We start from the raw sequence: 27731 nt of genomic DNA on the forward strand, positions 1-27731 counted from the left end.
CAGGGATAGGGGGGAGGGGAGCGCCTCCTCGGCAGAAGCGGCGGCCCGGGCTTGTTTGGAGGTTCGCAATTCACCATGATAAATGTAAAGACCAATTAAGGTTTGATCCGTGCACACGGGAGGCAGACGGCGGCTGATAGTGGAACCAATTAACGAGCATGTCCCCTAATTCCTGCCGCGGTCGCCGAGCACACCGCGGCTCCCCAAGCGCCCGCTGCGGCCGCCCCCGAGTCCCAGAACCCCCAGCCCGGCCCTGGAGTGGGGTGTCCTCCTCCAGCGAAAAGGTGCGAGGAGCGGGGCCCCGGGTGGCCGGGGAGGGGGCGCGCCGGGCCGGGAGGCGCGGAGCCAGCCGCCTACGGAGCCCAACTGTTTGCATCGGGGACCCGCGGGCGGGGCGCGCCCGAGTGGTCGCGCCGGGCAGGGGCGGTGGGCGCTGGAGAAGGCGCCCAGAGTGAAGCTGGGCGGCGCCCCGAGGGCGGAGGACAGGTGGCCGCGCGGCCGCAGCCAGGTAGCAAACGGCTCGGGGGCTGCGCAGCGCGGTCCCAAAGCTCAGCCTGGCCCCGGCTCGCTGCCACGGCCTTCGTCGGAGGGAGGGGGCGCGAGACCGCACCCCCAGGCCCGGCGCGCCTCGGCCTCTGGGCTCCCGCTCCCCTTCCCCTTCCGGCTCAGCCCGTTGCCCCAGACGTGACCCCCGCGCAAGATGTTGGCGCTGCGCGTTGTCCGGGCGCGCGTGATTAATGGCCCCCAGGTCGTGGGCGGCGCAGGCACGAGCCCCTACATGGCCTGGCCAGGGTGTGAGGGTATCCCGGAGCACAGCGGGGTCATGGCAGCGGGGGCCTCCGGGAGCGCGGCGGTGGAGGAGGAGGAGGAGGAGGAGGAGGAAGAAGAAGAGAAGTAGGTGACGCGGGCCGGAGAGGCTTGTCCCCTCTGGCCCCAGGGCTGGCGTCGCGGCGGGTCTCCCGTGCCAAGCAAAGTTTGGAGCCGCGGGCGCCGCGCGCAGGTCCCTCCCCGCGCAGTTCTCTCGGCGGGGTCTGTGCCGCCGCCGCCGCCGCCGCCGCTGCCAGGGCAGGACAAAGGCTCATTAACACGTGATGGGACCGCGCTTCATAAATGGGACTGGAGCGAGAGGGAGCCAGAGACAGCGCGAGCGGAGGGAGAGGCAGGGACCGCGCAAGCGGGACGAGGCGACGGGTGCCCGAGCTGGCGGAGACGGGCGGCCCCACGCCGGGCCAGGCGGGGCTCCCGGGAGGACCCAGTGAAAAGCTGGGGAAGGGGCGAGGCTCGCCGGCGGTGGGAGCAGCGGGGCGCCAGTCCCGGTCGCTGTCGCGGGCGGGCGCTGGAGACTGGGACGCCAGCGCGCGGACCGACTGACTTGCTGACCGCCCGCCGGAGGCACACCCCGCTCCACCCCACCCCGCCTCGCCAGCAGCCCGGCGCCGGCGCCGCCTCCCGCACGCTACTCCCTCTGCCATCCCTTGCTACTCCCTCTGCCATCCCTTGCTTCTCCACTTCTTTTCCGCCTCCGCCTCTTCTTGTCTCCCGCGGCGCCAGCGCCTTCCCTTGGCCCGGGTGGGGGCCTCGGCTCCCTGCAGAGCTCTCCGTAGTCAGTGAGGGACATTTCGTTCTAGCGGACAACCAGTCCCTGAGCTGGGCGAGAGGTGCCAAGGGAGCTTCTGTCCCAAGGACCAGGGGATGCGAAGGGTAAGACCTGGCAGAGTTGCGTTTGGAAATACTTTTTCCGCCTCCCGCCCCCTCGGGTATGACCAGTGTGGTCCCCAAGTGTCCTTCGTGGAGTTCTTATTCCGTGTGAGCGAATCGTGCGTCGGTGTTTACTTAGCTGTATGGCCCCAGCCTGTTAACTGCGATCTGTGCTACTTCTGGAGATTTCTACCATTTACTATTTATTGAATGTGTGTGCACCTGGCTCTGTATGCACTGATGTCTGTTTGTAGAAAATGTGTAATTGTGCATGTTTGAAAAACGGGCGCTTGAGTTGTGCTGAATGCCTATAAACCATATTATCTACTAAGTCTTCCCAGGGAAATACATCGATCTCTGCTGCAAACCTAGAAACTGACTAATGTAAAATAGTAAATGTCATATAAAGAGATGTATGTCAAATAATAAACTTTTGATAAAGAAAAAGCTACAGGAACCACTGTTCTGAGGAAAAACAAATGTCCATGTAACTAATACGTAAAATTGAGTGTTGATGGAGCCATTTAACTCAGAACTAGCCGTTAGATGACTAAAGTTAATGTTGCATTTTTAAAAGACATTTCTTGTTAAGGCTTACAAATCATAAACGGATCACGTCTCAAATACAAATATGTTTGCTGTAATAGACGTGAGAAACTGTCATTTGGTCATTTGAAAGTTTAAAAGCAACATGCATGTTTGTAATTTTAATAGATTGTCTCTCAGAGATTTAAAATTGATCAGATGAGAAAAACAAAAAAAATGTTTAGTAACGTGTTAATCATTTTGCCTCCCATCTTTTTTTATTTTCCTCCAAATAAGTGCTGTTCTTGCCTTTGTTGTTGATTTCTTGATATATTAAGCCTCCTCGGGCATGTAATCCAATAAGAGATTAGAACAGATTTACTGGTTTTAAAGGTGTTGAAATATATCTCTATGGGGCCCGTAACTTCTCCTCATTTTTATTACCAAGTTAATATCTTTCGAACAAAGGGGGAAATGCAATTTCTTAGAGGAAACTCAGTGGACACTGAGTATTAGTGGGGTCACCATAGACATCAATCTATTTTGCAGAATATTGAGAAGCTCAGAGCAACCAACCTTTAAGGTTCCCGTAGGACTTTATCTGATTTAAAGTGTTGCTTTTCTAATCCTACCCTACTGACAGTTTGCAAGGGAAGATACACTAATTGATTTTTCTCTGTCCCTTTTTTCCCTGGTACTCCTCCCCCTCCCCCGCTCTCTAACTCAGTTAAGAGCAATTTTATAAAAATAAAAGGCCATGTAGAGTTTCTTAAGTGAGACAAATTATTTTCTGATTACATCCATACATGAGCAGACGACATGCACCTCCAGAATTTTAAACATTGCATACTACAGGCACTTATTTGTAGGCACAATGACAGTTACCATAGTGGGGCAATAGGCTTGATGTTGGACATGGTCTTATAAAACTAATCCATTTTAGCTTATCAGGAGAACTTACTGTAAACCGACTCTTTTTGTTTCAAAGATGTCTCCCACTCCAGGGGAGGAGCGCTCTTGGCTGAGGTATGTATCAAGTGTCTGATGGGGAGAGGTCTCATTGTGTTTCTAAAGTGTCCATGGGGATAAAATGATGCCACAAGGTGGAAATGCTCAATTCCGGTCTTTCAAGAATAAAATGACTGTGCTTGCATACTCGTTGTTAGGAAAGCAAATTAGATATTCATGCCCCTGAATTTTAATAGCATTAATATATGTGTATGTAAAAAGAATGTTATGACTAGAACCTTAAATAAGCCATAAGTGATTATTATTTAGTGTGTAAAGTTTTAAATTCTGATGAAAAGCAGATCTCACATTGAAGTAGTGCTTGGCTTTGTTTGTTATCCACTGTTTTCTGTCTTTTTCTGTTACCCATTTCCCAGTGGACCATGTTCCTCTCTGTCTTGCCTGTGAGATTGTTCTTCTCTAATAAGCCTAGCTGCAGGATCAGTGTGTTCTTTTTGGCATTTCAAAATGGTAAAATAGTGAAATTGTTAAATGTTACCAAGATGAAACTGCTGGGAATGAAATTCTTCAAAAGAACCACTATATTTGTGGCATATTTCAGCCTCTTCCAAAAGAAAACTCTTTGATTCGGTTTACCTATTTTCCAAAGAAGGAAGCAGCCCCATTGATTGTGTTGATAAGTGTTTAGTATGCAGTGTCAGCTTATTAATAACTAAGGTAAAGCCTGAAAAACTGTTTCAAAACAGTCATATAACACTGTTCTTTGCTTTGACTCAAAATTAACATTAACCACCGGGAAATTTAGACAGGCTCCTTGATTGTCTTGCATATTAGTGTTTGGAATTAGAATTCAAATACTTTGCTGTGTAAGAATAAACTATTATGAGATGGAACTTATAATAGCAGTTTATAGTTCACCACGCTTACTAAATGTTTCTTACCAGAAAACAGTTGGCCTAATAAGGGATTATTTCCCATAACTAGCTATCCAGGAATGCTGCAAAAACAAGAGTAACAAATTGAATTTGAAAATACCTAATGACACATAATTCGCAAAATGAAAGATTTAGTTATAGCTTCTTGAATTTATAAGAATTGTGAGTGACAGTTATTGTTTCTTTTATTCCAGGAAATATTTTGGAGAAATCTGAATTGATCTGTATTATAAAGTTAATCCAGTCTAATCTAAGAATATACAGTGAATTAAATGCTAATTAAAGCAATGAAAGCATGATAACAGGCAGTAACCTAAAGGACAGGCTCCATCTTACTTACCAAATTCCATGTTAGCTCAGTTGCATAAAGAACATAGATAAGACCTTTCATTCCCTGCTGCAAAGGGTGTCATGCCTCCACCAGTGTAAGTCTGTTTCTTCTATTTTTGTATTTATCATTTTCTAATTGAACTGACAAATAGTTTGAGTGAAACCAGGCTTTGGGTTTAAATGAGTTATAATTCTGCTATTGGCTCTAAAACAACCTGGACCCAACATTGTTTGAAAGACTGTGCTAGGGCTAGGATTCCATACTGCATATCTATATTTTGAGAGGCATAGAGCCTTCTTTGCTGAGTTTTCTCTTATATACTGAAGACTTGTAGAGAACTCAAAGAATAAGAGGAAATCAAAATCAGTTTATATACTTTGTGTTGCCAACATTTTAACTTCATGTTTTCTTCCCTGACTCTCCAGTTCTTTCCTAATCCTATTCTCAGAGAAATGGTAACTTTATATTATAACTGCCTGAATGCATTTTTGGGGACTGGGGAGATTCAGCTCTTTGCCATTGAATTGCTATTTAATGCTTTGATAAGCATTTAATTCACTGCATTTTCTTAGATTAGATTGGATTGACTTTATAAATTCAGATTTTTCCAAAATGTTTCCTGAATTAAAAGAAGCAATAACTTCACGCAGAATATATGTATAATATCAAAGTATATATTGCATAATTTTGGACAACTGGACATATAAACACACTTATTTACATGTATAAACATTTTTGTAGATGTAAATCATGACTGAAATAAAAATTTAAATATGTTGCCTTTACACATTTGAACATATAATTCTGATTTTTGAACATATAATTCTGATTTTAAATAAATACTACAAATTTGGGGAAATGTCTGCATTCACGCAGCTGTGCAGAGGGACACTGAAGAGTTAAAGCAGATAGATATCCACCTTGAATGGAAACAAGGCCGTTCTTGTTTTCTAGGATAGGTGGAAATCCGTGCCAGTGCCATGTGTTCTAAGAATCTTGCAAATATACCAGGATGAGCATCACCACATTTGACTATAATTTTATCATGAACACTGATGGGTTTAAGACAGTTTTTTTTAGCCAATCCTTTTAGTTGTTTATTATTTTTTTTGGAAATTAAGGCTATACAAGTTGGAGGAAAATACAGAAGGTTATTACTACATCTCAGAATGCATATTAAGATAGTTATATTTTTTATATAACATTACAGTGTTACCACAAGTGAGTTAAAACTATAGGAAATTTGTTAGGGGGGCAGGTTTGTAAGGTGGGTGATTTTTAGTGGACCCTATCACCTCTCTTGCTACTTTTGAAATTGTTTGGTGTTAGAGCAACTTCCATCTCAAACTTCTTCACATGGATAAGAGGTATGTAGGTATGTTTAATATATATTGGTAATAAGAGGTCAAAGTCATGACATAAAGTAGTGTAATTACTTTATCAAAATATTTTTTAAAAGCTTTCCTGGGTTATATTTCTTGATTAAACAAGGTGCCTCATAATGAAAAAAAGTACATTTTTTATAATAGTTTAGAGGACAGTTAGTTGCATGTATAAATATACTCTTGATCTGGTTTCCATTGATATTTTCCATATATTTGAAGTATTTTCCATATAAACTAATTAATAATGGATAACCGCTAATTTAAAAGTTTCACTTGGACAGGTTAAGCTAATAACTTAATCACCATGGAATTCTTGAGGTTCGTAGTTTGCATGGGTTTTTGAGGGAAGAATTGTTTACTCCCAAAACCTGAGCAAATGGGCATGGCAGAGTCATCGCAGTTGTTCTGGGAATACTATGAATTCTATTTTAGCCCCAGCTGGAGAAATGTTCACACCTGCACTTTAGGAAAGCTTTCAAAGTTTTGCTTTCTTTGCTTTGTTTTCTTTTGTTTTTGAATATGTAGAGACTGGTTAGATGGAAACCACTGTTTTTGAGCAAACTCTTTTTTAACCCATTGTGCTATTGCATAATATTCTATATTTTTTAATGTTTCCAAAAGTACATTTTGCATTTTTTGAATGCAAGAATTTAATTTGCGTTTTCTCTCAACACAAATGGCAAATAATTTTTCCCTAAAATACAATGTTTTGCTACTTAATGTCTTATTTTTCCACTCTTATTTGAATTAATTATTTATGAAATTATGTTTTTCAAAATTTATGTTTAAATGAGAGGGTCCCCTTCTTTCCTTCACCATTTCTTTATTCATTCTTTTAAATCATAACTTTAAAGAAAATTGGAATCAATATGAGTCCCGAAAATTGAGTGAAGTTTTAAGGAGTATTACATTCAAGTTGGTGATCAATTCTAACATGCTTTTGAAAAAACAAATGCTAGTCCAGGCGCGGTGGCTCACACCTGTAATCCCAGCCCTTTGGGAGGCCGAGGCGGGTGGATCACTTGAGGTCAGGAGTTCGAGACCAGCCTGGCCAACGTGGTGAAACCCTGTCTCTACTAAAAACACAAAAATTAGCCGGGCATGGTGGCATGTCCCTGTAATCCCAGCTACTCGGGAGGTTGAAGTGGGAGAATTACTTGAACCCAGGGGACAGAGGTTGCAGTGAGCCAAGATCACGTCACAGCACTCCAGCCTGGGTGACAGAGTGAGACTAATGCCTCAAAAAAAAAAAAAAAAAAAAAAAAAAAAAAAAAAAAAAAAAAAAGAAAAAAGAAAAAAAACATTTTTAAAGTTTGTTTTAAATAAATTTCTACTTATACGGACACTTGTACTAGGTAATTCATAACATTGATTTCTTTGGGTCAAGAAGCTAAAAGTGATGTTTTTATTTATTTATTTTTAATTTATTTATTTTGAAATAAAGTCTCACTCTGTCGACCCAGGCTGGAATGCAGTGGCATAATCTCGGCTCACTGCAAGCAATTCTCATGCCACCATGCCTGGCTAATTTTTGTATTTTTCGTAGAGACAGTTTCACCATGTTGGCCAGGCTGGTCTTGAACTCCTGACCTCAAGTGATCCGCCTGCCTCAGCCTCCCAAAGTGCTGGGATTACAGGCATGAGCTACCATGGCCGGTCTAAAAATGATGTTTTTGATATAGCAAATTAACCAATTTAATTGTTGGTCTTTAAAAAAAAAAAAAAAAAGATCGTTTAGGTACTAGACCGTTGTCACTTGTGTTTGCTTTTAACTCAGCTATATTTAAAAATAAATCAAATTTGTTTATTCTTTATATGAGGGACTTAATGCCACTATGACCTGAGTATTTTGGTTTATTCCATGGTATTTGGCTAAATGGATCTAATTTTCAGCTCATTGAAATGCATTGCTACCAGAATTTGCTAAATGTTTTCTTCAGCTTTTGTACAAGTTGTGGTGAGCAGGCAGTATGCATGTGAAAAACGAAAGCTAGACAATTTAACATATAACTAAAATAAGTGCAAGGTTAGCCAAAGAATTTTGTGTCTCTGCATATGTGGGAATTTGACTTTGGAAGATACACAGCTACTTTTGGAAATGACATCTAATGTCTTATAAACAAAAAAGGAGAAATCTTTGAATTCTTATAGTCCTCAGCTAAAGTAACTAATTGTGAGTAATCTGATCCATTTTTAATGACAAAATAATTAGAGAGAAAACAGTTTGCCCAGAGTCATATATTTAAGTGCCTTGGGATTTATTTCTAAATATTTGTAACTTTTAGGTATTTTTGAACTATGTCCACTATAAGAAGTGTAAATTGCATAATTACCAGAGTCATTCTGTAAAATAATTTGCAGTGGATCTGTATTACTTGGGCCTACAGTAAAATTTTCATTTTAGTTTGTTCTTTCCTGGGTTCATCTCTTAAGGTGTAGTATTTTATGGTTTGGGGAAAAAGAAGAGCAGAAATAAGTATTTCCAGCTTAAAAGAAATAAGCTGACATGTTAATTACTTTTAGGTTTTTCTTGTTATGCTCAATAATCATGGGTTCCTTCACAGTGGTGGTGAAGGAAATGGCTTAGCAATCCTATAAAGCTTTGCATAGCCTTTGTAAATAGAATTAGGAGAAAATGTTGTGGAGTTCTTAACATATATCTGTATATTATATCAGTGCACATTACATTTTGAAGCCACTTTCCTTTGCTGTACAAAATACATAAAAAAGTTTCCTGAAAAAGTCCAGAGAAGCCCTGAATTGTAGACTGAAAAAAACTGGAGAGGTTCTTCACTCTTAATTCTTGTTTTCTGGCTAAATGACATTATTCTATTCCAAATAGGAATACCTTGGTTATACAGATCTTCTGTGGGAGGTTATTTTATCTTGAGCTGGCTCCCGTAGCAATCTGTTTCAATGATCTAAAAACCTATACTTATAGAATATTCTTTCTTCTTATCTAACCTTAGTTCTTCTTAAAGGTTAAATCTACTTCCCCTTCTCATTTAGTCCTTTTCATATGTCTCCATAATCTTTCACAGTGGATCTTAAACATCAGAATGTGCCAGAATCTCCTAAAGGCCTTGCTAAGAATGGAGATGTATCCCAACCCTAGAGTTTTTGTTTCCGTAGATCTGATTTGGATCCTGAGAATCTGTGTTTCTTATAAGTTCCCAGATGCTGCTGATGCTTCTGGTTGGGAGACCACCCTTTGAGAGCCACTGACCTATAGACTAACTCCACATGCACTTATAAACCGTTGTGTAACTTCTCAGACTGGTCTTTCAGATGTACATTATACTTTCCAGCCCGTTAGTACCTGTCTTATTTACTAATTCAGTATGTTCACATCACTGTTTCTGAACACTTTTCAGTTCCTGAAATCTCTTAATTCTTAATTGTATCACACAAACCCTAAGAAGGGCTCCATCCTGAATGAACACAATAGAACAGCCTCATGGTTTCAATGGCATAAAAATTCTGCACTTGCATCCAATTTGCATACATACTTCTTAATCACAACTACGTTTCCAAAGCACATTTTGCATTGCTACTGAAACCTCGTTCTTCCAGTTCTGTTTGTATGTAATTATTTACATCTTGAAAGCATATTTTTCTGTTTATGTCTTGCATTGTTAGCACACACAGAAAATTTCCTAAGCATTTCAACTAAAGTAGGTGATACATAAGTACCTAGTTTTTAAAATAATGTCTGAAGGAAATCCTGTATTTACACAATAATAAAAACTTACTTAAAATTATTTTAGTGAGAGAATGATAGGAAGGAAATTGAATTATTTAGAAAGTCACGATGTCCTCAATTTGTGTGAATATTTGAACCAAGATTCATTTCTCTTGTTAAGTATTCCAGTTTAGTCCCTACAATAATAGGAGATTAATTTTCCATTCTTTTCGTCACAGAGTTAGGACCGGTGGTGATGATTTCATATTTGGAAATTGGAAAGCTGAATGTTTTATAAAATAGAATGAGTTGGTTATTAATATTGATTGTGGGTTCCTGAGACCACCCCTCTTACTTTTAACATCTCTTGGTATAAACGTATTTGTTTTAGGTAGAACTTTCATTTTCTCATTCTTAATTACTTTCTTGAGGCAGAATTCCAAATGTTCAAAATTAATTTTTATCAATATATTAAATTTTCTCAATGCCTTTTTGCCTCAGAAAAGTAATTAGAAATTTAGTTTTCGTAGGCAGTAGTAATAACCCATTTTAACTCTCCATAACATATTTTCCTATTTGTATTTTAATTAATTCAGTTGTAAAATACATAAAATGTTGTAGCAGGAGGAGAAGTTGCTCAACCAAAGCAAGAACTATGTCCACCGAATAGAATAACAAATTGATTCCTGAGGGCTTATAAAAGCCACTCCATCTAGTGGTTGAATTTTCATATGACTTCTCTTGAGAAGTTGTTTTAGAAACACACTTGCAAGTGGAGAAACCCATTTGGGAACATAAATGCATAATAACGTGCATTTCAAGGAAGAAAAAAGTCCATTATAATAGTAATTTCATATACTGTCTTTAAAGGTCTATCAACAGCATGTAATTAAGATTCATTCAAGGTTGTGCATGTCACAAAAGACCTCTTGATATGTCATTGTTATGCGGCTGAACTTTGCAGTTCATAATATATACTCAGGCCGAACAAGAATTGGAATAAAAAGTAAATACCTGATCTTAGCCCATATCTTCCACTTGCCATCAATATTATTTCTATGTGATACTGAAATAAGAGATCCTGGGGTAAATAATTGATGGATTTAATGTAATTTTCCCATTTGGACACTTTTCAGACGGATGTTTGTATGAGACCAAGATTCAGGTTGAATGCCCTCATGATCAGGTGGCTTTATGCCAGAAAAAACTGTCCGTGGTTAAAAGCTGTTCTGTTACATTGGATCTCCCATGTTGCTGATGCATACCAACATTTACTTAGTAAACAGGTATTGAATACCTACTCTGTGCCAGGCACTGTGCCAGGCAGAGGACCTATAAGATAGCTCCCAGCTCTCAAGGTGTTCATGGTCTGAAGGGTTTAGACACAATGAAGACAACTACAGGATGGCTCAGCAATGCCCATCACCTCTCCTGGGAGAAAACCTCAAAGCATATAGAGAAAGAGAATTTACACAGCCCAATACTATCTGATGATTAAATATATTCCCTTTACATGTTTTTATAACCTATTCTACTCTTTCAACTAGGGAAAGGAAGACAGAAGGGTGGGCTGTATTCGAGGTGGAGGGTGGAGGGGAGAACCATTTCCCTTGCTTTCTTGTCCTGACCTATGTTGCTTACATGGGTGTGAAGCATGGACATATTTTGGGGGTCATCTGTCACAGAAAAATGTTATATCTTAGAATATAATGTCCACAATCCTAGGCACAGACTATATGCCCAATAAAAATGTGTTAAATCAAACATTCGAAGGCCTATAACATAACTTTATATGTTCCATCATTTGGAACAACAAATGATGCAGGGTTTATGTAATTTGTCTACCTGATTCCAGCCAGACACTTAGGAATGGGCCACAGAAAGTCTTCTTCTCCCTGGTCTAAGAAAACCACATGGCTCATGGTGGGAAGTTGAGTGATTTTGAGTGTTTGAATTTCTCCATATAGGGAATGGATGTGTGAAGCTTTCATTTACTAATAAGCATGTCTCATTCAGACATAAAGAAGGTGCCCTTTTCATGTCCCACTGGTGTTGTGGAAAGTGTCATTACCATCTATATTCCTGACAATTGACTAATGAAGCCAAAAAATACCTTCCCTTACTTACAAAATAGTGGCAAAAATGACTTAGGTTTTATTTGCCAGTTACCGCCATGAGCACCAGTGACTGCAAACAAGGTGCTAATTCAGAGTTAGGATTTATAGCTTATAGTTAATTGGCATACTTTGTTCCTGAAGACCATGGAGCAAGGATGACTTGCAAGTGCTTTGGGCAGCCCTTTTGCTGTCAACAGATCATTCCTTCAGATTTTAGTTGTTCACTGTGTAACATTATCATGTGCACATTAGATAATGTGTACCTTCTCCCAAACCAACTCTTCTTCCCTGTCAATGAATGAAAGGGTATCTTATTAAATAGTTCTTGGAACTCAAAGTTCCAGCTCTGCCCCGTCTAGTTAGAGACCTTGGGCAAAGCATTTTTCTCTCTGAATGTGTGGAATAGAGATTGTAATAGCACCCACTTCATGTAAATATTAAGGAAAAATAATGTATTTTTTCCATGATTGGCATATAATAAAAGTTTAAATGTTTCTTAAATGAAAATATTTGGAAATTAGGATTTTCTTTATTGTGCATTTACCCAAATTCTCTCAGATTTGAATCCAGAGAAATAAGACCTGGCTTTTAATTGGACTTAATTTGTATGCTTTTGGACTCAAAGAGAAAATATGCCTTCACTGATAGATGAAGAGAGAAGAAACTGTGAAAGGTGTGCTGCACAATTGGATATCATGTAGCCTACTTTTCACTCTTGCTATGGACTCCTTGATAATGAACTGCAAAAGTAAGAGCCTATTTACTAGCTTCTACACATTTTGTGGACCAGAATAATATATCACCTTCTTTTAATGACCAAATCTCATATGCAAGATAAAGACAGTTTTATAGAGTATTTTGAATATGGCCATGGCTTTTACTTAATTGAAAACTTTGCATGTTCTCTGTTAGAGGAAGGCTGCTTTAATCATTGCTTTCCAGGCGGGCACAGTGGCTCATGTCTGTAATCCCAGCACTTGTGGGAGGCCAAGGTGGGCAGATCACTTGAGGTCAGGAATTCAAGGCCAACCTGGCCAACATTGTGAAACACTGTCTCTACTAAAAATATAAAAATTAACTAGGTGTGGTGGCGTGCACCTGTAATCCCACCTTGTTGGGAGGCTGAGGCAGGTGAATCACTTGAATTCAGGAGGTGGAGGTTGCAGTGAGCCAAGATTGCACCACTGCACTCCAGCCTGGGTGACACAGCGAGACTCCATCTCAAAAAATAAAAAAATAATAATTACTTTCTTTACCCAGCATGTAGAAAAGATCTCTCTCTCAAGAAAAATGCCAAAGCACTCTTAATTGGAGGAAACAACTAAACAGAAGAGCGAAATTAAATAGTAAATGGAATTTGTTATACAAATCAACAAATGATTTCATTTGTATCATTAATTCAAGAGGCTTTGTTTTTTTAGCATCACCACATAGTGTCTAACCCAAGGAAATTGCAAGACATCATTTTCTTGAGCCCTGAAATTGTTTTAACTAGCCTCTAAATGTGAAATCTTTGGCATATTTCACATCAAATTTGAACAGAAGTACAGTCTAATACCATCTTATAAGTCTCTTAATGTCTAAAGTTCATATCAATTGATACACTTTTATGAAAAATGTAACACTCATATAGTGTTAGTAAAGAATAGACTAGAGAAAATGGTGCATTAAATAATTTCTATTTTGTGTTACAAAATATATGAAGAACTGAAGGTATGAGAGCCAATTGAGCATTACCAATATAATGGAATTTTCTTTCATATGTAGGAAAAGGAGCTGACATTAATATAAGAAAGAAAGATTATGTATTTTGCCTGAATTATCAGGATAATTAAGTCAATCAATCATTTCACTTTGCTGTAGAAGATGAGGGAAAAGTGACCAAGCTTCTTTAATAATTCCAAAACTCTAATGATTAGGTAAGAGTTAGAAAAGACTCATTGCACATTCAACTGGAGTGGAAACATCATTCATCAAGTTATGATGTTGGCCTATGGCATCTGCTGTGTATATTGACAACATGACTTAGACATAATGCAGTTATAAGAGTCAACTAAAATTTCCCCTACTAACTTCAGAGAAATACATTAGCACAATATTTTCTTGATCAAATTAGTAGAAAACAGACTTGTTCCCAGAAATGAATGGAAAATAACCAACAAATATATCCACTGGAACTTGCATTCTCTTGAACTCTTCACAAGGCTCTTTTATGAGGCCAGCCAGGCGAACAACAGAACCAACAAAGTAGATAAACAACAGGTTAAGCAAGGGCCTGGAACTTCTGCATTTGACATCCTGGACTCCTGTCAATGTAGACACTGTGCCAGGCATTGTCTCTTTAAAGCACTTAGAAACTTAGAATATCAGAGAAGTATGGTGGGTTAAAGCAGTCTATGATATATCAGGGAGCACCAGTCCTTCCAATACTTCTGCAATGTTTTCAGCCTAGAACACATGGAACATTTTAAACCCTTTGTGGTTATACAAATAAAAATAAAGACTCTGGAAAAACATTAAAAAAAAAAAAAACTTTGTGCAGCAGCCATACCCGCAAAATTCCTTTGATGATACCATAGCTTGCTAGCTGATAGATATGGTTTTCTTGGAAGGAGGTAGTGGAGAGGCAGGTTTGCATATAGAGAAATAGACAAAAAGAATAGATGATATTAGTCTAAAAATGGAAGTGATATTTTAAAAATAATAGATTTAACACATTAAAATATTTTTATCTTTACTATGAAGTCATGATTTATATAGCTTACACTGTTAGAATATGTTGGCTATATTTTTTAAGGCAGAATTCTAGGAAAATTCCCTTATATGTCATTCAATCATTCTTTTACTATAACTGTAATAAAAACCAACTGCTTCTTTAATAGGTGCATCTACACATCTTGCTAGAAATTTCCAATTATGATTTTCCCAGTAGCAAACAAAAACAAAATTAATGGCAGCTACATCCCCCAAAGCCTAAGCCATATTAGTAATGAACTCTCAAAGAAAGCTGTTGATGCAAAAAATAATAAGGTGGAAATTACTATAATAATCCAAATGTAGAAATAAAGGAAAGAATTATCAAAATGCAGAGAGCAGTGTTCCTGCCATGATCCCATTAACTGTTAAAATAGCCTGTGCACAGTAGTATTTTGACATTACTGAGATCTTTGAACTACATGAATTCCATGTATTTTTAACTGTATTCTTTAATTAAATTGGCTTATATTGGACAGAAATTACTCTATTATCGTATAACCACACCATGCCCTAGCTTAGATTTTAACAAGCTAGTTTGTTTTAATGAGAGTGTTTGGTTGCATTAAAATGGGAAATTGTGATCACACTTGCGGTGATCTTAATCTAAAGTAAGTCACAGAAACATGTTTTTTGCATTACTGGAATAAGGTATGTGTTCCTTTGTCTTCACTGAAGAAGCTTTATAGCTCTTCCAAATAGCAACTACATTTTAACTCGTCAGGGCCATGCAAGTAGGCAGACTTACCCAGATGAGCTTTGATAGGAAATAGGGATTTAGTAGCAGGTAGTCTTAATTACTTTTGGCAAAATGCCTTAATTTAAGTTTCTAAGAGTCCAGAAGACTTAAATATAAGATGCAAAATGGCTTTAATCTAGTTATTGTTAATTCTGAAATCATCACACAAAATCTAAAAACAGAATGTGGAGTCTGAGGAACTTTGATTCATCTGCAAATCCATCATAGTCTAGGCAATTTACTTAACATCCGATGGCCTCCATTTCCTCATCTGTGAAATGGAGATTGTAAATAAGCACCTAATAGGGTTACCTTGACAGTTTAATGACAGAATATATGTAAAGTTTCTCAAATGGCTGTATGTAATAGACATTCAATAAAGGTTCCTCATCCCTCACCCATGTCTGTATATCTACTATTTGCTTCATGTTTTAAGTGCTGAGGCAAAAATAAGATTCAGTAATTAAGGCAATGAACATTCTTGAGATCTGATTAGTACATATTATTATAATATATTCTTACAATATAATTAGTATATAGTACATAGCAAAGAGCCATAATACTAAGTAATGATAATAATAATACCCATTGAAGACTTACTTTTGTGTCAGACACTGTTTTACATGCATTTATTTTCATTTAATTTCAGATCAGTTCTGCGATTTAGGCATTATTGTCATCATCCTCATCTCCATTTTACAGATGAAATACTGAGGCTTAGAAAGACTGATTGCCCAAGTGCCATCTAACACCAATCTTGGTCTGCTAACTCGTAATTCCATTGACCAGGTGCTTTGACTGGTTGGAATCAGTGAAGAAAACAAGGAAGATGGCAATATGCCTGCCTTAGCTTAGAGAGACGGTGTACCAAAAAAAGTTACAAGCAAGGGCCCTACACCTGCACTGTCCAGTATGCTAGCTACTAACCACATGGTGCTATTAAGGGCTTGAAATGTGGCCCTCATCGGGGTTCAGTCCTTGCTCTACTACTTACTAGCTTTGCCTATAGCAAGTTACTTACCCTCTGTGCCTTTTATCTGAAAATGGGGATAATAGCACCTACTTCATAGGGTCATTGTGAAATAAGGGAATTGATATATGTAATAGGCTCAGTGTCATCAGTCCATAAGAAGCTCTCTCTATATGCTTAAAGGAGGAAAATCAGCAAGACTCAGTGGTCTACCTGATTGTAGAGGTCAAGAGAGAGGAGGTGTCATAGTAAGTCCAAGTTAGGAACTTAGGTGACTAGAAGGACTACTCACAATACCATAAGAAATGTGAAAAACGATGTGGTTGGAGTCCATTTATTGCAGCATCATTTTTAATAGCAAAAGATGATAAACAACCTAAACCTCCATTAGTAGGAGGCTGGTCACATTCATCTAACAGATCCTTAAGGCAGCCGAATGAAGAGAGAGGTTTTATATACTAATATGAAACTGTTCACAATGTGTACTTCTAAGTGGAAAAGAAAGGTATGTATAATAATGTTAGTTACTATTTGCTAAAAAGAAAATAAAGAGAGAGTAAATACATATATTTGTTTGAATATGCATTGAGTATCTCTGGAAAAGGTAACAAGAAACTTATTCCTTGCCTCTGAGGAAAAAAACTAGGTGGCTGGGATATAGGGATGAGAAAGATTGACTTTTCTCTGTATGTCTTTCTTTACCTTTTGAATCTTGAATCTTGTGAATCTAATACATAAAGACAATCAAAATTTCTGATAAACTAGTTTCCAGTTGGAAAGTGTAAAGGGGGAGTTAGTTAATTGAGGGAAGATGGCGTAAGGAATGGGAAGATAACTGGAATGGCTCCCAGGAGCTACTTGGAGACGGAGGCTCAAACTCTGGTTTTCAGGCTAAATGTCTATTGCATTAATTACTTTTTCTGTCCTCTAATTTTGAGAAAAAGGCTAATGCAAATCACTGTTAAGGTACCACCTAATAAAAATTCAACTGCCATTTTATTAGGTTCAGGTGAACATTTCTGTGGGAACTCAGCTCTCTGCTATCATGCTATCAGGCTGGTAAACCACTTAAGAAAAAAAGATGCCATTCTGTGTTTGGAAATCTCATTCTAGTTATGGAAATAAATATATGAACTCCTGATTACATGACATGATAAGGCCTGTAATAGAGGGATGAGCTGGGGAACTAGTTATGCCCAGTGGGATAGGAAGGTCTCAGACATGGAAGTAGCATTGGCACAGACCTGGAAAGATAAGTTTAGTAGGCAGAGAGCTTGGAAGTGAGTATCCAGATGGAATAAGGGGCAAGGTGAAGGAGGAAGGTGTGCAGGTATGATGGTATATTCAAAGAGCAGCAAGTCAGGGCCAGTAAGCCGGGTGTTTAAGTATGGGTGGGAGTTGAAAGGCAAAAGCTAGGTTTGTGGATGTCAGGATCGTGTAAGGAACAGCTCTCTCATACATTGTGACTATCTTCTGTGTCCCTTTGATTATGGATGAAAACTTCCATATGTAAATGGAGTTGTTTAGCAAACATAAGTTTGCAAAGAGCAAGAGTTGACTCCTGAGAAATAGCTGAATGGTGGGACATATAGAGCATGTTCTAGAAGAAGTGAGGATATGAGAAAGGATATAACAGAGACAGATGAATGGGGAACCTAAGGATACTCAAGAGTTAACATTGGAGCCAGGCTGAGGTTAGGAACTCAGGAGATATTTTAGATAAAGGAGCCAGGAAGCACTGGGCAACTGGCTTGGCTGTTGGCCTTTGGTCTTTTATTTCTGCATCCTTTATTTCTGTAGCTGCCAGCCTTTGCCCCTGCGACACTGCCCTGACTTGATTGGTGTTAGTAGACTGTACCAGCACACTGGGTGCCTCTGTGTGACTTATACCCTGGAGCTCCTGCCTCTGGTCCAGTAGGTGATGGCTCCCATCTGCTTTGTTCTATGACAGTTGCAGGAGAGGTGTGCAGAACTGGTTCAGAAGCCCAGACTAAAAAAACCCTCAATTTTCTAAGTGGTGGTAGAAGTTACCCATGGGAGATTCGGGGCCCTCAGTTTGGCAGTGCCTCCTACTGCCGTCACAGGCTACAGCGGTCTTGTAAAAGGGTTACACAACCATGGAGGAGCTAAGGGAACCTTTTGGCTCACCTGTTATATTAGTGCTGAGGGCTCTTTCTCTGTTCATCATTTGGTATGGCATTGCCAATATTCTTGCTTGCCTCTCTGTAGCCAAAGTTGCTTATTGCAGACAGCTCATTCCATGAGAGTTTAGATAATTATATAGGCAGCTTCATTTAAAATGCTAATAATCTTCCCTAAGTAGAGCATATTTCTACCACAATTGGATTGGGCAGCTCTCCAGGCTAGATACCTTGATTCAAGTTACATGATCATTTTTTTAATCAGCATTTGGAGAATCCTTCCCCTTCCTTGGGTAGGAAAGAGCTTCTTGTTTTTGTTCTATTTTGAAATACATATATCGAATCAACCAGCTTATTTGGAACCTTCTTCTGTGTGTCAGACATTCTACTAAATGCTGAGTAGATACTAAGATAGAGTCCCCAGTAAGATCTTCAATAAACTTACTGTCTAGTGGGTGGGAGGAAGTAGTAGAACAGATGCAAACACAAAGAAGTATTAGAAAATCTGGTCAGTACCATGATAGAACTCTGTTTGGGTGTTCTGAGAACCCAGAGAAGGTGTTCATCGCTGTGGGAAGCAGGGAGCAATGGCAGGAAGTGACATCAAAGTGATGGGAAGGAGTTGACCAGGCAGGAGTGTAAGGGGCAATGGGAGCAACAGCACTGAGGTGAAGAGCAGTCAATTTGCTGTGTTTATGGAACTAAAATTCATCTGGTGTAGCCCAAGTGGCAAGGCCAGGGCTGGCAAGAAGATTGGAGAGGTGGGCAGGGGCTAGATCACAGGTGACTTTTTACTAGACTTCATCCTGTAGGTGGGAGATAGAAAGCCATCCTGTTTAGGGAGACAGGATGTGGAGAGGATTAAGGACAAGAGCCTGAAGGTCAGAATTGGAAAGGAGCTCAGCTGGACGGAAACATAGAAGGCAGACGAGCTTGCATGCATGTCTGGAGGGCCTGGGCCTGAAAGGAAAACTGCGTGAAAGTTTATATTTGGTTTGTAGGGCAAAGAGATTGAAAGAGGGGAGTCACATAATGAGCATACATTTATGAAGATCACCCCCACAGCTGTGTGGCAAGTGATCAAAAAGGAACAGTACCAGAGAAGGGCAGGAAAACTGGTCAGGAAGCAGGGGCCCTAACTCTGGTGAGCAGTGATGATATCCTGGAAGTGGAGGTGGCAGAATGTGGGAAGGTGGGCTGCATTTAGCACTTTGTGCCTGTTCCCAATTACTGTTCTTAAGAATCATGGCACTAGGGTATTAAATAAAATTATTTTCATTGACTCTGTGTTCTGTGCCTACCTACACTGATGCTATCTATTCTTAGCATAAATATCTTTTCCTTGGGGAAGCCCCTTCAGCCCTCTAGACTGGGTATCCTCAGAGCATCCTGTATGTTCCCAGTTGTAGCTCTCCCCATGCTTTCTTTTAATTTCTGGGTCAACTGCCTTCCTCCTCTGCTAGACCATGTCCTTCATGCAGGCAAGGACTCTTTTTTTTTACAGAGTGTTGTTCTGTTGCCAGACTGGAGTGCCGTGGCATGATCTCGCCTCACTGCAACCTCCGCCTCCGGGTTCAGCCCCCTGAGTAGCTGGCATTACAGGCATGCCACCACACCCAGCTAATTTTTTACTTTTATTTTTTGTATTTTTAGTAGAGATGGGGTTTCACCATGTTGGCCAGGATGGTCTCAATCTCTTGACCTCGTGATCTCCCCACCTCAGCCTCCCAAAGTGCTGGGATTACAGGCATGAGCCACTGCGCCTGGCCAAGGGCAGGGACTCTTTCTTGATGCTGTCAACACTAGTGTCTAGTACAGTAGCTAGACATAATACTAGTGTCTAGTACAGTAGCTAGACATAATACAAGTGCATAGTGGATGTTCCATAATTTGTTAACACATGAATAAATGAATTATTAATTCAGATATGTAGAGTCTCTGAATTTATAACTCATTGTGTTAGTTCAACATGTTAAAAATTTATTCTAAAATAATGATTGCCTCTCCCCCCACCTCATACAGTGTGATATGTTTTAGGAACAACAAATGCCAATTAACAAATAATATATTGTTTTAATGATTATTTTAATTGTTATAGCTATCACTCTGTACTTCTAATTTTTTTTTTAATAACTAAAGAAATGAATAGCCCACATTTTAAACAAAGATTTATAAATAGTTAGATCAGTTCTCTGGCTGTTTATTTTGAAATAAAACCAAATTGCTTAGCTTAGAATTGAGGAGCCTTAAAGTTTGGGCCTTTCCTCTTAGCTGTTCACGTGGAAATCCTTGGACACTCTCTGACCTGTCTCCTGTCACCAGGCACACTTGTGTCACCAACCTGCTCATGAGGGGGGCTGTCAGGAGGTCTTCTCCATTGTCCTTCTCCCCACTGTTAAAAATCTCAGCCTTGGCCGGGCACAATGGCTCCCGCCTGTAATCCCAGCACTTTGGGAGGCCGAGGCGGGTGGATCACCTGGGGTCAAGAGTTTGAGACCAGCCTGACCAATATGGTGAAACCCTGTCTCTACTAAAAATACAAAAATTAGCCAGGCATGGTGGTGTGCACCTGTAGTCCCAGCTACTCGAGAGGCTGAGGCAGGAGAATCACTTGAACTGGGGAGGTGGAGGCTGCAGTCAGCCCAAATCATGCCATTGCACTCCAGCCTGGTGACAGAGCAAGACTCTGTATCAAAACAACAATAATAACAACAACTCAGTCTTCCTATATGCCTCATTACAAGTTTGGTCTTTGTGACATTTTTCTTGTTTGATGTAGATATCCTAGAAGTTCATGTCAGCCATGGCTCAGTCCAGACCTCCCCTTCTCTGGGTGAAGGAACTTGTCTTGAGGAGCAGCTCTCCCCACATGGCCTCAAGCTTCCTCAGTTCTCACTAACTCCCTCCTCCCCGCCCTACATGTAACACACAGACCACACAACTCACCACTTGATTCTACGCCATCTTATTGTTTGGTTGTCTTTTACATTTAGTCTCATTAGTCTGACAAGGTGAGGTCTCCAAGAGTAGTGGTCATGTGACACATCAGTGCTCTCCCCAGCCCCACCAGCACTGTGATACCATGTGTATGTGATAGGAGAAACCAGGTGCTAAACACTTCCTAACGTGACTATGAAATGAACCTTGCCCCCAAGAAACATTGCATTTAGGCCCTGGAGGTCCTTCCTGGATTCACACACTGACTTCAGTACAGAGGGTTTAAATAATGAAAAGATCATATGTTTCTGGTGTGTGTCACGCCATCCCCGAACTTTGGGGAACTTTTCTCTGAGTGACTGACTCATTTTGCTGACTGAATCTGATGAGGACTTGACCTCCTACTGTTCAAAGATAGGAATGAGTTGCCATGACAGTACATTTGCCACATTTATAGTGTCTCTTTGTTTTTATTCTCCCTGTTTCTCACCATTCAGCTTATTTGTTTTCCCTCCTCTTAGGATTGCCCCCTGGGGGTCACTTTCTCAGTCATTTTGAGCTCAGCCTAATCAAAGACTGAGGTTATGAAGTCGATCCTAGATGGCCTTGCAGATACCACCTTCCGCACCATCACCACTGACCTCCTGTACGTGGGCTCAAATGACATTCAGTACGAAGACATCAAAGGTGACATGGCATCCAAATTAGGGTACTTCCCACAGAAATTCCCTTTAACTTCCTTTAGGGGAAGTCCCTTCCAAGAGAAGATGACTGCAGGAGACAACCCCCAGCTAGTCCCAGCAGACCAGGTGAACATTACAGAATTTTACAACAAGTCTCTCTCATCCTTCAAGGAGAATGAGGAGAACATCCAGTGTGGGGAGAACTTCATGGACATAGAGTGCTTCATGGTCCTGAACCCCAGCCAGCAGCTGGCCATTGCAGTCCTGTCCCTCACGCTGGGCACCTTCACGGTCCTGGAGAACCTCCTGGTGCTGTGTGTCATCCTCCACTCCCGCAGCCTCCGCTGCAGGCCTTCCTACCACTTCATCGGCAGCCTGGCGGTGGCAGACCTCCTGGGGAGCGTCATTTTTGTCTACAGCTTCATTGACTTCCATGTGTTCCACCGCAAAGATAGCCGCAATGTGTTTCTGTTCAAACTGGGTGGGGTCACAGCCTCCTTCACTGCCTCTGTGGGCAGCCTGTTCCTCACGGCCATCGACAGGTACATATCCATTCACAGGCCCCTGGCCTATAAGAGGATCGTCACCAGGCCCAAGGCTGTGGTGGCGTTTTGCCTGATGTGGACCATAGCCATTGTGATCGCCGTGCTGCCTCTCCTGGGCTGGAACTGTGAGAAACTGCAATCTGTTTGCTCAGACATTTTCCCACACATTGATGAAACCTACCTGATGTTCTGGATCGGGGTCACCAGCGTGCTGCTTCTGTTCATCGTGTATGCGTACATGTACATTCTCTGGAAGGCTCACAGCCACGCCGTCCGCATGATTCAGCGTGGCACCCAGAAGAGCATCATCATCCACACGTCTGAGGATGGGAAGGTACAGGTGACCCGGCCGGACCAAGCCCGCATGGACATTAGGTTAGCCAAGACCCTGGTCCTGATCCTGGTGGTGTTGATCATCTGCTGGGGCCCTCTGCTTGCAATCATGGTGTATGATGTCTTTGGGAAGATGAACAAGCTCATTAAGACAGTGTTTGCATTCTGCAGTATGCTCTGCCTGCTGAACTCCACCGTGAACCCCATCATCTATGCTCTGAGGAGTAAGGACCTGCGACACGCTTTCCGGAGCATGTTTCCCTCTTGTGAAGGCACCGCGCAGCCTCTGGATAACAGCATGGGGGACTCGGACTGCCTGCACAAACACGCAAACAACGCAGCCAGTGTTCACAGGGCCGCAGAAAGCTGCATCAAGAGCACGGTCAAGATTGCCAAGGTAACCATGTCTGTGTCCACAGACACGTCTGCCGAGGCTCTGTGAGCCTGATGCCTCCCTGGCAGCACAGGAAAAGAATTTTTTTTTTTAAGCTCAAAATCTAGAAGTCTGTTGTCTTCTCGGTTATATTTTTTTAAGTTTACCACGCTCAGTGAAAAGGTGATTGTCACCACGATCACTTATCAGTTTGCTAACGTTTCCATAGTTTAGGTACTCAAACTCCATTCTCCAGGGGTTTACAGTGAAGAAAGCCTGTTGCTTAAGTGACTGAACGATCCTTCAAAGTCTCAATGAAATAGGAGAGAAACCGTTGGCTACACAATTGGAAGTCTAAGTACCTATTGAAAAATGCCATCAAATGAGTAATGCCTTTGTAACCACAACTTTCATTATAATGTGAAATGTAACTGTCCGTAGTATCAGAGATGTCCATTTTTACAACAGTTATAGTACTAGAGATATTTTGTAAAATGTATTATGTCCTGTGAGATGTGTTACCAGTGTTTATTATGTGCTATTAATATTTGTTTCGTTCAGCAAAACTGAAAGGTAGACTTTTATGAGAACAATGGACAAGTAGTGGATATATGTCAATGAGAGCACTTTTTTTCTATATTATTACCCATGATATAACGTTAGAAATAAACCTTAATATTTCTTCAAATATCTCTATTTAATTTTGACACTGAAATGACCATAAAGATTTATTTTTCTGTTACCTCAACAAGAGGAATTTGAAGACTTCAAAATATTGAGCAGAATTCATTCATACTTAAAAATTTATTAGCCCTGCATTTTCATAGGAAGACACATTATCTTCTGGACTATAGCTGTTCTAATGGATTATAATCAGAATGGAAGAGAGAAAACATATTGACTTTTTTGAGCGACATCTCTGACTTTCTTTAGTCTTTAGCTATTACTGGATCTCTTAAGACAGCATGTGTTAATCTTAATGTATATTGTTATCACTGTGCAGTTGCTGTTTACTTGAATAGTATTGTGTTCCTATATTCCAGGTTTAAGTAGATTTCATGCCTGGGTGGCCAAACAACAGTGTTCATTTTTTTTTTAATTGCAAAGAAGTATTGTCTGGATCAGTAAAATTATACTGTGTGTGAGTGTGAATATAAATGTGTGTATGTGTGTTTCTCTCCTGTAACTGTTACAGTAATGTCATAAAGTGAGAAAACTGTGACCAAGTATAAACTGTTACCACTTGCTGCACTCTTGCACATGGATTCAGTTTCTAAAGTTGAGTTCTTCCTGTAATCTTATTGATAAAAATACTGACTCTAACCATTCAAAAATTTCACCCCATCCCTCCTTAAGAGATTGGATCAAGTATTACTAAATTGACCTTTAGGAATTACATAAGACCAGTGTTTAGCAAGAAATAATGACAGACATGCAAGTAACGGCTGTATTTATAGTGTTATTGCCGGGAAAGGAGAGTACTTTGGTTTCTGAACACCAAATATTGAGCAAGATATCAGTCACTAAAAGGAAGACAGTTCTAAAAAATAAATAACATTTTTCAATTGTGTGTGTAGGTAGTATGCACTATATACATCATGTTAAAGTAGGACTAGCACACCCAGCCCATGTGGCTAGAAAGGCTGAATCCGACAGTGGATGAGACACAAAACGGCAGTGAAGAGCCAACACACTTGGGATTGAGGTCTAGATGTGCTGCATCTGTGCTTTGCCCACATGCCCTTGGTGACAGCCGAGCACCCAGCTCTGTCTTGGTAGGTTTGGGCTAAGGAACAGACCTCTCCTTTGCTCGTGGTCAGCATGATACACTAAAGCATGCAGATAAACACAGCTCCTTTCTTACACCCTGGTCTCATACTCCTTAATGGCGCCATGGGTGCTCATTGTTGGGCCTTTTTCCAGTAAGGAATGATATTGCTGAAGAATCTACTTAACCCTGACAAATTGTATTTATAATCTCTTCTTATACAGATAAAACATGACTCCTACAAGGCCCCAAGGTCTACATAGTCTGAAGTGAAGTAGAGAGCTGACATCTATCTGGTGATGTCTGGCTCTCGAGATACCCAAGCAGCATGATGGGGCAGTTCCCCTTCTTGCAGTTCATGCTCTAAGGCAGGATGTGGCTTCTGAGATAACTTTGCATTGTCTGTCTGCACACCTTGAATCTGCCTGCTGGTTCCCTTACTTTACCTCTCTGTCATATGCAGATGAAGGCTCAGGGTGCTAGAGGATTAGTAAGATCTCTTTCTAAAGAAAGGAGAGATTATTTACAAGAAGGACTCACCAGGGTCTAGTTTCCATTTAAGAATTGCCAGTCTTTTGTCCGGCATCATCCTGAATATTAATCCACATGTTTCAGAGCTCACCAGGCAGTACCAATGCTCTTTTCACAGCTATGAAGAGCTAGTAGAGATGAAATTCTTGTTATGGTAGAAAAATTTCAGGATTCATTTTTGAAACTGCATTTGTGCGTATGCAATGTAGATTTTATAGTGTGTTGTGCTTTCAAGATCTAAATCATATATAATAAATTAAGGGACAATGGGGCTGACAGCACTAAACTTGGTGCTTATTGATATTCTAAGAAATATCTGTGAAGTGTCATCACGTATGTTATACAACCTTCATTTAAAAAGGTTTAAAACTAGTTAGATTCACTTTGACACTTTTCATATCATTTCTTAACCCAAGTGACGAAAATGTTGTCCCCAATGAATATACTCATTAGAATTACTATTTGTTAATATCACTCATTAATTAGCCCCATAATTAACTCCATTAATTTAATCATGATTTAAATTTAAGTAAGTTTTATAAGGTCTGATATCAGAGGTATCTTACTTTCCTCTGAGGATGATGTACTTACCCTGATCATGCATTGTACCATCACACATGTCTTCAGAAAGGGCCAAATTCCCAACCTGCTCTTTTTTTTTTTTCTCAGAGTCATGATGAATCAGTCCTAGAATGTTTCATCTGGGCAAGTAGGGCTGCCTCCAAGAGGAACCTCTGATTTATTTTGTTTGAAATATATGTGAAAGAATATGGATCTGGGGGATGCTGTAGACATCTGTCCTACACTTGAGATGATTTCCAAGCCTCTCTGGCTCTTCGAGTTAAGTCTATCTGGTATTAAATGCCAAGGACTTTTTGCCGCCTAAACCACTCTGCAGGAAATAGGCCCAATCACCAGATGAGAATTAGGCCCTGAATGAGTAGCGCTCTAGTTACTGTCCTGTTGATTAATATCTGCCATTTCATGTCCATAAAAGAGACCACCCATATCATGCACACAATTAGATTTCTCACACTCTAACTGTATATTTGTATGATATTTTGAAATCTCCTAAATGCTGGGCAATGGCTATTAACAATTAATTGTCTTGCACTGGCCTTCTGATGAAATGTTAACAATGCCTATTGTAATATAGAAAAAAAACATTCTATCTACTGATTTGGGCTGAATGTATGTAAATAGGTTTCTAAAAAGTCAGATGTTTGAGCAGTGGCCTACAAATCAGTAATTTTCAGATGGGAGAGATTCTTTACATTGCCGTGGCATCTTAAAAACTGTCTTCATGTAAATTGACTGTACTAGGCCTACTGGGGATCAGAGTTCCCAAGAAAGGAAACCTTTTCTTGTATCTGGATTCAAATTTATTTCCAATGTTTCAAGTGGAAAACATGACTCTTTATTGTCTGTAAATCTAACATTATTACTTTTCCTCTTAGAAGAATATTGTATTGTTAGATGTTTGTTGAGCTGGTAACATCGTTGCAACCGCTGCAAAATCTTCGTTAGTAATCTGTATAATACTTTGTATACAAGTACTGGTAAGATTGTTATTAAATGTAGCTTCAGTCGTTAAATTACTATAGCAAAGTAGTACTTCTTCTTGTAATATTTACAATGTATTAAGCCCACAGTATATTTTATTTCAATGATGTAATTAAACTGTTACTTATTCAAAGAGAAAACATCTCATCATGTCTATTGTCCAAAGTTACCTGGAATCAAATAAAAATTCTAGATTACCATGAAGAACATAAAATGCCTTTGAACTCTGCCTTATTTCACAGTCTGATGGCAAAATACTAAGGATTTGATTTCTAAAAGATTGCCGAACTAATTTGTTCCTCAAAAAGCACTTAGAACTTTACTTGAAAAGTGGGGACATATTGGATTAATCTACTTATTTTTAACATAGGAAAAACACACAAAAAGCTATTTTTTACACAATAAAGCAGAAAAGGCTACCACACCTTTAAAAAGCATTATTTCATTAAAGATTTAAAAGATTCTGCAGTAAATTAAAGCAAACATACCATTCATAATGTGTAAATTAAACTGAGACTTAACAGACATAGTACAATATAAACTGAAAAAATTTATGAGTGTTGTATATTTTGAACCCCAGAAAAGAGATAAGTGCTTTTCAACACAGTTTGTAAAAACTCATAATTTCAATTTGAACAATAAGAGAAAATACCTTTAAATTTTATAATGAAGAAAGCATTACAATGAAGTTTAAATATTACTGTCTGAAATAAAGTATGTTTGCAGTCAATTTTGAAAGATTTTATATTTTT

General features: G+C 39.9%; 1 protein-coding gene across 1 annotated transcript; it reads left to right on the forward strand.

Annotated features, from left to right (window-relative positions):
- The first annotated feature begins 1133 nt into the window (after positions 1-1133).
- Positions 1134-27465, forward strand: CNR1 (cannabinoid receptor 1). Its single transcript, XM_008006566.3, has 2 exons — positions 1134-1701; positions 21705-27465. Exon 2 carries the CDS (start codon positions 21768-21770, stop codon positions 23184-23186), a length of 1419 nt encoding a protein of 472 aa, XP_008004757.2. The 5' UTR covers positions 1134-1701; positions 21705-21767; the 3' UTR covers positions 23187-27465.
- The last annotated feature ends 266 nt before the right edge of the window (positions 27466-27731 follow it).

This window comes from Chlorocebus sabaeus, chromosome 13, assembly GCF_047675955.1.
Source record: "Chlorocebus sabaeus isolate Y175 chromosome 13, mChlSab1.0.hap1, whole genome shotgun sequence".
Taxonomy (NCBI): domain Eukaryota; kingdom Metazoa; phylum Chordata; class Mammalia; order Primates; family Cercopithecidae; genus Chlorocebus; species Chlorocebus sabaeus.